This window comes from Pleuronectes platessa, chromosome 19, assembly GCF_947347685.1.
Source record: "Pleuronectes platessa chromosome 19, fPlePla1.1, whole genome shotgun sequence".
NCBI lineage: Eukaryota > Metazoa > Chordata > Actinopteri > Pleuronectiformes > Pleuronectidae > Pleuronectes > Pleuronectes platessa.
Window position 1 is genome coordinate 8,410,183 of NC_070644.1, and position 12,506 is coordinate 8,422,688.

General features: G+C 43.5%; 1 protein-coding gene across 5 annotated transcripts in view; it reads left to right on the forward strand.

Moving 5' to 3' along the window:
• rapgef1b (Rap guanine nucleotide exchange factor (GEF) 1b) overlaps nucleotides 1-12,506 on the forward strand; it is a 41,600-nt gene that overhangs the window by 15,044 nt on the left and 14,050 nt on the right. For 3 of the 5 annotated variants that reach the window (XM_053447610.1, XM_053447606.1, XM_053447609.1), the window contains exons 2-9: nucleotides 5,595-5,740; nucleotides 6,332-6,510; nucleotides 8,275-8,431; nucleotides 8,521-8,609; nucleotides 8,697-8,855; nucleotides 10,684-10,798; nucleotides 10,940-11,126; nucleotides 11,439-11,960. In XM_053447610.1, the coding sequence (XP_053303585.1) occupies nucleotides 5,595-5,740; nucleotides 6,332-6,510; nucleotides 8,275-8,431; nucleotides 8,521-8,609; nucleotides 8,697-8,855; nucleotides 10,684-10,798; nucleotides 10,940-11,126; nucleotides 11,439-11,960 (1,554 nt within the window). The remainder of the gene's footprint in view (nucleotides 1-5,594; nucleotides 5,741-6,331; nucleotides 6,511-8,274; nucleotides 8,432-8,520; nucleotides 8,610-8,696; nucleotides 8,856-10,683; nucleotides 10,799-10,939; nucleotides 11,127-11,438; nucleotides 11,961-12,506) is intronic. The other 2 variants (XM_053447608.1, XM_053447607.1) reach the window with 2 other exon arrangements.

Sequence of the window (12,506 nt, forward strand, 5' to 3'; positions counted from 1 at the left end):
AATCCACTGTATCTCATTTGCTCACTCAGGAGGTGAACTGGATGCTTCCAGTGTCCCTGTGGCTCATTGTTGAATAACCTAGTCCAAAAGAACAGCTGGAAAACTGTAAAAACCCTCCACCGGACCTTTTCCTCCATAGGCCCCATTCAACCATTAACCAGTGGACACGTTCCTCACCAGGGCTTCCTCCCTGCCCTTCCTATTCTTGGCCTGTAGCTACACAACACACCGCCTGCTGTATCCTACAGTGGTGCCTGTTGATAACTGAGGGCATATAGATGATTCCTATTGAAAATTGAGCAGAGCCAACAGGAAGCCAACCACTACAATCGAGAGAATAAATAATTCACTAAGCACTTAACTATTTCCTGTTGAATTTTTCTCTCTTTCCTCTGCATTTTTCTCCTCACTGTTCATCTCGCGTGCCTCCAGCTTGCATTCCACTCTGTTGCACCACAGCAGGACTGGCCTGTGGAGAAACGATACTTGGCTCTGTGTCTCCGCGGTTTTTGTTTTACAGTGTATTGCACAGTAATTCACTCACTATGTTGTCGCTTTTATGAACTAATAAGCCCTCATTCCAGACGGAATCACTAGTAAACAATGAACTGTCTATTTAAATGTATACCATAGCAGGGTGAAGCCTCTGTCATTTTCAATTGTACCAAGAATGAATGCAGCTGACTCTTCAAAGTACAGAAAATAGTATGTGACACCAATTTTAGCTGATGCTTTAAAGTGAGGTGACATACATTTAATCCAATTATGGCCCAAGCTTGTATCAAGCATGATTAGGAAAATCCAATCTTGGGTCATAATTCAGTAAATATATAAATATGACACATTATCCTATATATCCGATCTGAGCTAATAGTATAAAAATACATTGTGTTATTATTGTAGTATTCCAAATATGACCTCCACTAGGGAGATTAGGTTTTCTTAGGCGCTGTAATACATGTAGAGGGTACCGACCAAGATGTCAAGAAAGTTTGTGGTGATAAGAGCTGACACCAGTGTCTGCGAGTAAATACAACACTTCCTGTCTCTGCCTGCTGCACCCGGCTTGCTCAACTCTTGCCTGTAAATGCGGAGGACTTGATGCTGTTGCAAAGGCGTCTGTGCGAAACGACTTCTGCTGTGTTGTGCATGTGTGAAAGGCAAACTGAGGGTAAACCCCATAGCCAATTCTAGGGATTTTACCCACAGGTCATTTCTCAAAACCCCTTTTAGTTTTCCAGGTAGTTTGTAGAGAGAAAGAACAGATTCCAAAATGTAATGGGATTAGTCCGTCCAGGCTCCGCACATCATTTCAACTATTGTTGGCTTGTCCCATCTTGTTGAGGAGATTCTTCCATCCTTTGAACCGCTGTACAGTTTGCTCGGTCAGATGAGTTATTTCCCCCTTCTGCCTTCTTCCCCCACTCAACAGCTGGCCCAGTGACCTTTGTGACCCTTGTTGCAGTTTTTTAGCTGCCTCTACAAGCCCATATACGTGGGACTTGCACACACTTTCACTGAGTTCAACAGGAGGTGACAGCTGTGTTTGTAACCTAAAACACAGACTCCCCTGTATCCCTGTACCATGTCTTCATCCTATTCTGAGTGGGAGGGCAGGGGTGGGGGGTGTGACCAGCTGTCCAGTATAGATCACACCTGTACTGAACAAGAACCAGATCAGTCTGCCAGTCTGACAGCACTTCAGTTAGATCTGGACAAGCTCATATGTCACTGGTGCTCAGTTATGTTGTCGGGATCCGACCAGCAACTGGAAACCTGGGATTCCCCTCTGAATTATTCTGCTGTTTATCTTCTGTCAAGAGTTTGGGTCAGGCTCCAAGAATAGTACATACTGTATCTAAATGTAAAGCTTTAGTTGTTAATGTGTATTATTTCATTGTCTCGGCGCATTCTGAAACAAATCATTTAAAGAAAACTACCCGTGCAAAAGTCGGTGCAACCAGTTGAACCAGTTATTCACACTAACTTCATGTCCTGATGGTCTTTTAATTAACAATTGTAGTGATCTTTAACGTCTACAACCTGAAAGAATTGTACTTGTGCGTGTGTGTTGTGGTAGGGGAAACCATGGACATGTCGGATTTCCTGGTAGGAAACTAGATGTACCTGGATGACTTGAATTCATGTATAACAATTAAGAAACAAGGTCAGGTCCATAGTTAATCTGACAAATGAGAAAATCTGAGCGCACTGTGAAATGTACTTAATAAAATCTATTTAAGGCATATAGCATAGAGTTGATTGTTTGTGTTTGCCATAAGCACCCATAAATTTAGACCCTGTGTGAGTTCAGCAGCTATAAGACTCCCGGGAACTCTACTTCACAACAGACCTGTGTGAGACGTCTCCCAGGCTTTGTTCAGGAGCAGTTCAGACTGGAGTGTTTGTTTTAAATGTCCCCAAGGCCTTTCTGAGCATCTCAAAGTGTTTTAGCAATCTAGATGCCTCCAATTTAGATGCTTATGTTTATAAGCTAAATCCTTCACTATTTATTCTTAACAATCAATCTTAAGCGATATCCTCATTTAGCTTTTTCGTATGTCCTTCACAGCATCATAAGAAGCATTCAATTTAATCCTTTTTTTGCTACCCGTACCAATTTAGAAAGGGAACAAACATGAGCCAAAATGTACACTCTAATTGTACTCAAGTGACTGTGAGGTTATATTGTAACATAAGCTGCTTTCAGACCTGCACTGAACTATTTGGGATTTTTTCCTAAATATTTCTAGAGGGGCTGTACGTGTGAACAGAAGTCATAAAATACTTCAGAAAAAAAAGTCTTAGGACGAACAAGACGTTTTGTGAAAAAATATGTTGATTTGGAAAGATAAGATAATCTTTTGTGAAGCAATAAGGGGGCCACTGGGAATCAAAAAGGAAAACATGTCGTGAATTATTGGGTCCAGACTGGGTAAATTGTGGTATTCATTTCCAATCCGACTCTTTACAATGCAATTTTAAAGCAGTAAAAATCCAGATTTTGGCTTTAAAGAAACATTAAACTTGTGCATGAAAATATTTTGCAGGGGTGTTTGACCACACAGTGTTTAGGAAGTACTCCAGTACAAAGAGGTGTTGTGGCCTGGGCAGCTGAAAAGGGAAAAAGGGAAAAAAATTGACTGAGGTTTCTTTCAGTCTATTGCTTGGTCTATGACTAGTCAGATTCAGAGAGAGAGACATTACAACCAATGACATCACCACCTCATAACTGTGGACAACAGCACGCAGGCATCAGGGGAGAGCAGGAGGGATGTTGGCCTCTCTATGGAGGATGGTCGCTGAGAGGCCTAAATGACTCTAACAGAGCATGTCACTGTATTCACCAAAACCCCCCCTCTGTCTGGTTTGCATTTTATTTTCTTCCTCCCTCTCTGACTTGCTCTCCTTCACCCTCTTCATTTCTTTCTGTTGATGATGTCATGCTGAGCCAGACGAACTCGAGAGGAAGAGGAAAGGGAGGGAGGTGTTAGAGAAGTGAAGCAGCGAGCAGAGTAGAACGGGAACCAGACCCGTGTGCATGATAAACAGCTGAGCCACAGGAGCTGTGATGCTGTCTAAGGGACCAGATGTATTGAATATTTCCGGTGACTCACCATGCTGACGTCACCATATCTCAACCTGAAGTTGCAGCTGCAAATGCGCTCATGGTCCTTCTGGGCCTGTTGAAGCCGAGATTGAGTGTGAGGGACCAGCATATTGTGACGTTAACCACATTCCCTGTACTCATGCCAGGAGTAAGAGGTCAGCAGGGTCAAATGGATAGGATTATCTGAGAATTAAATTCATATGGAGGCTGCTGTGCAATCAAAAGCATATGATCCGCTCAACATATTGCCGTCATTTAAAATCCTGCCAGAATAGCAGCATGGCTTGCGGCAAAACTGGCAAAACCAGCAAAGCACAGGTATGTTCACCCTCAGGGTACAAAAAAATCCTCACACACTGTCAGCCCGTGCTATGCTGTTCAGACACTATGTAGGTGCACTGAAGCAAACATTGCATCCCCTGTGGCTGTGATACAGAGAATTGATACAGGCAGCTGTTTAGATGAGCAGGTTGCCCCCTACTGAAAGGTCTTCACTTTGTGTAGTACCTTAGTCTGACTCCGAGCTCTTTGTCTCAAGTTCTTTTTTGTTTCTCTCGTTTTCTAAATCCGGCCCAGCTGACTGGATGACATTTCTCTCTGCTGATGAGAGGGGGAGCACATTCAGTTCATCAGTCTCTGTAAGAAGAGATTGCAAACTGTCAAACGGAAGTTTTACTTGAAGTGAAGTAACATAACTGGACCACAAATCAAATGTGGAAATAGTCTATATTTGTCTTCCATGTCTTCCAGTAATAAAGTTATATCGTATCTTTGAACAAAGCCTTTCTATTTATGGAGATAAATAAATTTCCCTGTCATGTCTTTTTGAGGGAATTTGGATTTTTGAAATAGCTCAATGCAGGATGAAAGTGACAGAGTCATGAGACACGTTTCCAGTAGCTCAGTGGTTTATTTAATCAACCATGCACCATGAGAAACTTACTAATTCCTGCAAAACATCAATTGTTGATACATTTTTGCAGCAAACTGAGATAAGATTTAAAAAAAGCAGTGTAAAACAAGAGCCTGAGGGGTCATGCATGCCTCATCACAGGCATTTGTATCAGGAGGAAACGACACTGGATTGTACGTTCACATCAACATATTTAATGAGACGCAACCGTTCTTGGCTGCCTCAACCAACTTTGGCTTTCGCTCAGAGCGAGGGATGACGAGGATTAGGGGTGGAGGGAAAGAACAGTGGAGTGGATATCTGTGAGGCATGTGGATTGATGGTACAGATGAAAGCGCTGCGCGGCTGGAATTCTAGTTTGTGGTATTCTACTGTTGTCGATTGCGACTCAGCATTCAGTGTTTTTACGCTGATGGCCGTGGAATGCCAGGTCCTGCTGTCATCGCGCTGAGGGGAGATTATTGCAGATAGAGGCACAATTTTGTTGCTGATAAAAACCCACAATTCCTGCTGACTCCCACCGTTGTCATTAGCATCTATCTCTTGATTCAGTTTGTTTGGGAGATGAAGAGTTGGGACTGAGAGGTGAAGGGGGACCTTGAGCCAGCTGGAGAACTCTTTTCTCCTGAGATACAATCAGCAACCCCTACACTGAACATTTGGAATTCAGCTAAATTACTCTGCTATTATGAACTCTCTCTCAATAATGTATCATAAAGCAAATTTAATCTCAGCACTAAATAGACATCATGGACTGCTGGGAGATCTTGCCCAGCAGATTTATGCTGGAAGCAAAAAGAGCAGATTAAAAACGGGTGTTACAAATACTTATAACTTATTTACACTTATAAAAAGCTGGTGTTATCCTCATTAAAGTTCCAGTTTTGTTGTTGCATCTCTCTGGCATTGAGAACTGCACTTGAGCATAACTTTGGCTGAGTGACATTGTGCGATACACTTCAGTGTGCTTGTGCCATCTGTTTTTATAATCTAAATTCTATGTGCCCCCTCTGAGAATCTGTCGTCATTCACCAACCACTCAACTTTATTCTGTTTTCCTTCTGTCCACAGACTCGCAGCGGTCCCATCTCTCCTCTTTCACCATGAAGCTGATGGACAAGTTCCACTCACCCAAAATCAAGAGGACACCATCCAAGAAGGGCAAGCTACTGCAGCCCGAGCCAGCAGCCAAGAGTACTGAGAAACCTACTAACAAGGTGTGTGTACAGAAAATGTGTGTGTTGTGGGAAATCCTTCTCTTTCCCACCTATTCACTGCCTTTGTTTACTATTTGTGAGGCAGTTGTTTTCCTGCCGTAATGTTTTGTGCTCTCATATCCCATTGTGTCGGTGTGTGCCCAAATATCCCTGCTGGTTCCCACCGCTTCCCAGTCCCTGTGGCGGCTGCGTGTGCTTCAGCAGGTGTCTAAATCTGTAAAGATGACTTGAATGGAATTGGGCCACTTCCTGAATGAACTCCTCATCTCCCTCTTAAGGCTTCTAGTGTAATGAGTAAATTCCCCAGCGGTCCTGCCGTGAAAGAGAGCCTGAAAAAGCTGTAGAACCAAGATTGCTCCAAGCCACATCAATTGATAGATGGTGCCTTGAACTGTGCGCAAACCACGGGAGTCATAAAACCACAGCAGAGAGCACAGACTGCTGTGACGGTCCAAATACTAAAGAGGTTGTTCAGTGATCGTATTTCACTGTGTTTGTGTTGTTAAAGAGCTTGTCATTATTATGATAATGCCACATAGGTTTTTGTACTGTAATTCTGAGGCACTATTTTCTTTTTATTGTGTTTTTTAGAAGGTCAGTCGACTGGAGGAACATGAGAAGGAGGTGGTCAGTGCCCTGCGATACTTCAAGACCATTGTGGACAAAATGGTTGTAGAGAAGAAGGTGCTGGAGATGCTTCCTGGCTCTGCTAGCAAGGTGCTGGAAGCGATCCTGCCCCTGGTTCAGGTGGAAGCCCGGGTACAACAAAGGTGAGCACCGTATGATAGATAATTGAGGATAATATTTGAAAGGCTTCATTCCCTGGAACCTATAAACCTTATCTTTTCAAGATGGATAACTGTACAACAAACCTTGCTCCCTGATTGCTTTCCTTTACAACATAAGATCATTTACAATATACCGATTTGTCGAATCATTCTTATGAATTCTGCCTTTCACTGTAACTTACCACATAGCTGACATGCACGCAAGACATGTTAGAACTAGCATGATGTTGACTACCGCTCGCTAAGCAGCTTGTGAAGAGTGACAACCCTTGCCGCAAGCTGCTCTGGACTTGATGCATGACGTCTTTCAAAATTACGTTCACATTTGAATCACTGTCGATGTGGCACATTATCAAAAATCCTACCTTCAAGGGATGGAAATAAATGCCACCTCTTAGACACTGTATTTTAACTGATTTAATTTGTTTTGCTATACTTTCTGCGAATGACATCAGCCCCTTCTGTGAAAGCACCCTCAGATTTGTATGGACTGTCAAGACATGTTAGAACCTCTCTGTCTTTGTCTTTGCGACTTTTCCCATCCGTCAATGCAGATGAAGATATTGAGGTCAGAGGTGGCAGGTTTTTTAAACTAGTATCTCTGTGTTTAAAGGAAGCTGATGGATTGTTGCCGCAACATTGAGAGGCAACCATCTCTGGGGATTTGACCTCAGTCTGATGGAGACAGACCCCAATAGATCACAGTAGAATGTTGATGTTTTGCTTTAGCCTTAGACTTCATGCAGCAACTTGAATACACTACTGCATCCAGCTAGTTAATTCACAACACTTCAGATGTTTGTTTGGTAAATAAACTACATGCAGTCACCATTGTGTGCCATACATCGAAAAAAGATTTGTACTGTTTTGTAAATATGGTTAAGTTAGTTTTGCCATCTGTTTAGCATGCACAATGTTGAATCACAGTTATTTAACAGTGTTGTTCACTTCCACTGTAGTGCAGTGATTTAAATCAATACTGGTCAAATAAGTAGGTCAACAGTGGGTGTAACTCCTACTCACTGTCTGACACAGGGTTGTGTTGAATTAAGTGCTTATTTGCCAAAGTCAAACTGACTGGGCACTCTATGTGCAGACTTTTTACAATTCCACAATTCCTACTGGGCTCTGGTGTAACCTACAACCTTTAGCTCATGTAATCTTTCTGGGTCAAACCTCTCCATCCTCCCAATTGCTCCACCATCCCTTAAATCCTTCCGCGAGCGCCCGTACATAGCTGTCTCCCACTCACGTTGGGGCTAAGCTGTGGAGAGACAGTGGATGGATATTCCAGCACTGTGAATCAGCTGCAGCATGTCGGTACAGGCCTGCGCCACACCTTAGTGTGGGGTTTGAACAACACCCTGCTTCCTTGTGTGGTTAGAGTGAGCTTATTACTTCTGTGTTGTCAGGAATCGCCTGCAGTTCCTCAAGAAAGTCCCCCTAAATATGTAGTGTAATAGATGATAAATGAAGCTTCTCATGTTTTCTTGTTTCTACTTGATTTGTCTCACCTTCGGTTCAACATATACTTCCAATTGCTTTTGTTCACACCCCTCTTTTGTGTCGTCTTTAATCATTCTACTTTCTGCACCTCCTGTTTCTATGCCTGCTCTCACCGTCATGCTCACCACCATGCTGTCATCATCTCCTTTTTATCTGATTCATGAATTCCTCTGTCCTGTTCTCCATCGCCGTGTTCTACTCCTACCCTCACCCATACTTACTTTCACACCATTCCAACAGTTCTGCGCTGTCTTCCTGCCATAACCGTGTGTATCAGAGTCTGGCCAACCTCATCCGTTGGGCAGACCAGGTGATGCTGGATGGCATTGACTTGGAAGACAAGGAAAATGTGGCATCAGTCACAAGTGTCATCAAAGCAGTGCTGGACGGTGTAAAGGTAGGCCCCTCATTGGACAAAATGTGTGAATTGTCCCGTCTTAATCCCTATATCAGCTGAAGCTGGCTTTGTTGTCTGTCTATGAATAGGAACTTGTGAAGCTGACCATAGAGAAACAGGAGCAGCCATCACCGACCACACCCAACAAACCAGCACCACCTGCTATCACAGCAGAATGGTGAGTCCTAAAATACTGCTTTCCTGAAACAGCAACATCCAGACACTCAAAGTAAATTGTTCACTCAGACAACTTTTATTTGTGAAGCAGCGTGTCAACAGAGTTGCCCTCGATAGATCGGGAGCAGGAGCTCTCGAATAAGACCGCTCCAGCAGTTGTCCCCGCAGAGGTTGCCCCTGAGATACCAGATGAGGAGGAAGCCCCACCCAAACCCCCACTTCCCGAAGCAAAGATGGCAGAGCTCAGGTGAGGACCCTATTCTCTGCAGCTGTACTACACTGCACCCTCCCTATTTTGAGATGCTCTTTGGCAATTAAGGAAGTTAATGCTTAAAACCAGGTGATTGCCATAGTGAATATTAGACTTAGAAATGAATTCTGCCGGAAGTTCTCTGGTACTGAGCTGCTCCTTCATATAGTTTGTTGATGTTGTTGGTCAAGGTCTGTAATCTTTGCAAGACTTAAATATCAGTTTTTTTCTTTTCTCAGTTCAAGCCATTTTTTCCCCACTCATTGAGCTGCAGAGATGTGGATTGGCAGTTATGTGGCCACACAAATGTTGTGACTGTTCTCCACTGTATGGACAAAAGCAGAAGAGTCCGTTCTGCATTTATTCTCCACAGTTGTTTCAGTTCACATCGAAGTTACGTGAAAAGGTTTAGACACCAAATGAGGAATAGGATATGGGTATTGAAAGGCGAGTCCCTCGTATTTTGTTTATTTTTACTGATTTCGACCTACTGCAAGTTTGAACATCTGAAACTTTATGGTAGTTTAAAGGTTTTTGAAAATAATAAATATTTGTAGGTGAATTTCGATGCGCCATACACTCTTCACATTTAGAGTAGAAACAAATTGCAGCTCTGGAAAAGAGAGGTGGAATCAACATGAAGTGAGGGTAATCTGTTTACTGAATTTACTGAAAAAGATGAATTATCTGGCTACACCCAATATTGATGAAGAGAGGAGAGCGCTTGGTGCTTGATCCTATAGCTTCCACTTGGCTACATCCTATAATTTCAATAACCAGAAGCAATGGCTAGAGAAAAATCTATTAAATCTACACATAAACTTTATATCGGTCTGCTTCGTCTTCTACCACAAATGCTTTAAAATATGATGTTGTCAACAACACAAATTGTGACTGGTTAGATGCGTACCCTTTGAAAGAGAAACCTTGAAAATAAAAGCCGCAATATCACTGAGAAATTCCATCGCTGATCTGATGGATACAATTTTGACAAATAACATTAGAGTGCATATAAGTATGAAAAAAACGCTCCTTGTGCAAAGGTCTTACTAGTCATTTCCCTCTCAATCCAAACCCCAAATTCTCTAAAATCTTCCACTTTCACGCTTAAGCCCACTTTGGTTTGTTTGTTGTTCTGTCTCTTCCTCTCTTACTCTTTCTGCTGTCTCTCTCTATCTCTTTCATTCTTGGTTTCCCTTTGGATTCTGGGAACAGAGCACAGTTGAATGCTGATGCCGGCCAAAGGAGACCCTCTCAGAAGGAGAAGTATGTTAGCCTATAGGATCATCAGTCTCCATTATAACATCCCACCTTAGCCCCCCCCCCCCCCCCAAACCCAACCCAATCCAACCCAAAAAGCTTCTTGATTGGATGAAAGTTTTTCTTGACTTGCATGGTTGCATCATCCCAACGTCTGTGTCATCCTCGGTACTCCTCGAAGATCTCATCATCCAATCAGATGACCGTCCAGTGCATGAGAATGTGTGACTGACCTCTGCACTATCTTTTCACTGGCCTCCATATCATGGTGATTTATGTTCCCGCCCTTTGTCGCATTTTGACCTGGTATTAACTCACTGAAAGAATTTTGGTTTGACAAGCAGAACAACATCTTGTCAGAGCTGAGAGAGGCTAACATGAAACACGCTCACTTTCATCTCACTGTTCTCCGGGGGTGATGATGATGATGATGGTGTGTGTGTGTTCATGTATTGATACATGGATTTGTGTGTGCATACATGTCTGAGAAAGTGTGTTTTTTTCTGCATCGACTTCGCCTCAGGGCGTTTCTGCTTTGTAATTCTGCTGTTTATCTCGTTTATAGTCCTCCACCAGCTCTTCCCCCAAAGAAGCGTCAGTCAGCTCCTTCGCCCACACGGGTGGCAGTGGTTGCTCCTATGAGCCGCGGCTCCAGTCTTCCCTGCAGTGTTAACAGACAGGTGAGGCTGTAGCTCCAGCTCATGAGGAGATTTCAGACTTTCTGGTCCATTTATAGCTTACCTTCATTTTCAGTGGAGGACCATTGCAACACAACATACAGGAAATTAATAATATTTTTTATAATTTTTCTGTCTGTGCAGCAGCAGGACTACGAGCAGGAGTTACTGCAGAGGCGTTTTTCTGGGGGGAGCCAGTCGTATGGGGGCGAATCTCCGCGTCTATCTCCCTGCAGCAGCATGGGGAAACTCAGCAAGTCTGATGAACAGCTCTCCTCCATGGAGCAGGACAGTGGTCAGTGCTCTCGTAACACAAGCTGTGAAACACTTGGTAAGAATACAGAGACAAATCTTAGACAGCGACATAGACAACTGCTTGCAAAGAGCAAATTGACCAGACACGTAAAGGTTCAGATTAAACGGTACAGCAGTTTATATACATTAGCTACTTCATGTGAGTGAGAAGATGTAAAATTTTTTGAAAGAGATTTGTTGCTTTCTTGACCATTTGGCCCTTGAAAAACAATTGCTAATGAGCATTTTCTTTATTGTGAAGGTCATGGAATTATAACACATAAATACGTGTTCATTGTGAGTAAATGCTTACAAAAATGAAATCTTTTCCTTTTCTTCCACTTTTCAGACAACACGGAGAACTACGACCCGGATTATGACTTCCTCCACCAGGACTTGTCAGTAGGGGAAAACCTGCCCCCAATACCAGTGGGAGGGTGTCTGAGCCCCCTGCCAGAGTCTCACAGCGAGTCCTCTTCCCCAGTACCCGGACAGCATCCCTCACATCCCCGCTTTAGTGCCCCTCCACCGCAGCAAACCCCAGAGTACTGGACCCCGCAGCCAAATCAAATGAATCCCCTGTCCTTCCGCATCAGCGCACCACCTGCCCTTCCCCAGAAGAAGCGGCGCAGCAGCCAGGCATCGCCTTTCCCTGACGTAGGGTCCAGGGTGCTGTATGAGCGACACCCTTCCCAGTATGACAATTTGTCAGAAGAGGAACTGCACCCTACGCCGCCATTTCCCCTTTTCACAACCATCTCACCCATGCCCCAGACAAATGGGAGCTTGTTCGTCTCGCAGTACTTAAGCAGCGAGAATGCAGATATGTCTGGCAGCCCACCGCCCCTCCCAGAAAAGAAAAGCAGACACAGTAAGTGAAGGGAGAGGAGGGAATAGGGATGTTATTAGAAGGCAGGGAAGAAAAGAGATATTTTAAATGAGATGTTTGAAGAGAGGGCACGTAAGCAAATGAAGGGACAGAGTCTAATGAGGGAGGGAGTTAAGGAAAGGGATGAGGTTGATTAATAGGGCACAACCGGACATTGGCTGCACTTCATCATCAGTTCATTGAAGAATCGCTTATATCAAGGAAATATTCCATTGTTAATAGAGACAGGAAGTGAATACCAGGATGTGCTACAATGGGTCTGGCTCCAGGGGCACAGAGGGCAACATTTGGTCATTTCCTGACACACCTGCTATATCACTTCCTCTCCAGCTACTGTATTATGTAATTCTATACAGTCAGCCCTTCTTGCTAACTTAAATACTTTTCATAATGTGACGAAATTCAAGTCACTGACTGATGTCAGTTTAAATTGAAACTCCACAGATTTTACCCATCAAACCGTTTAGAGTCAGTCTGTGGGTTATGGGGCTGTACCAGGCTCGAGCAGCCAGGTGAAGACCCGACATC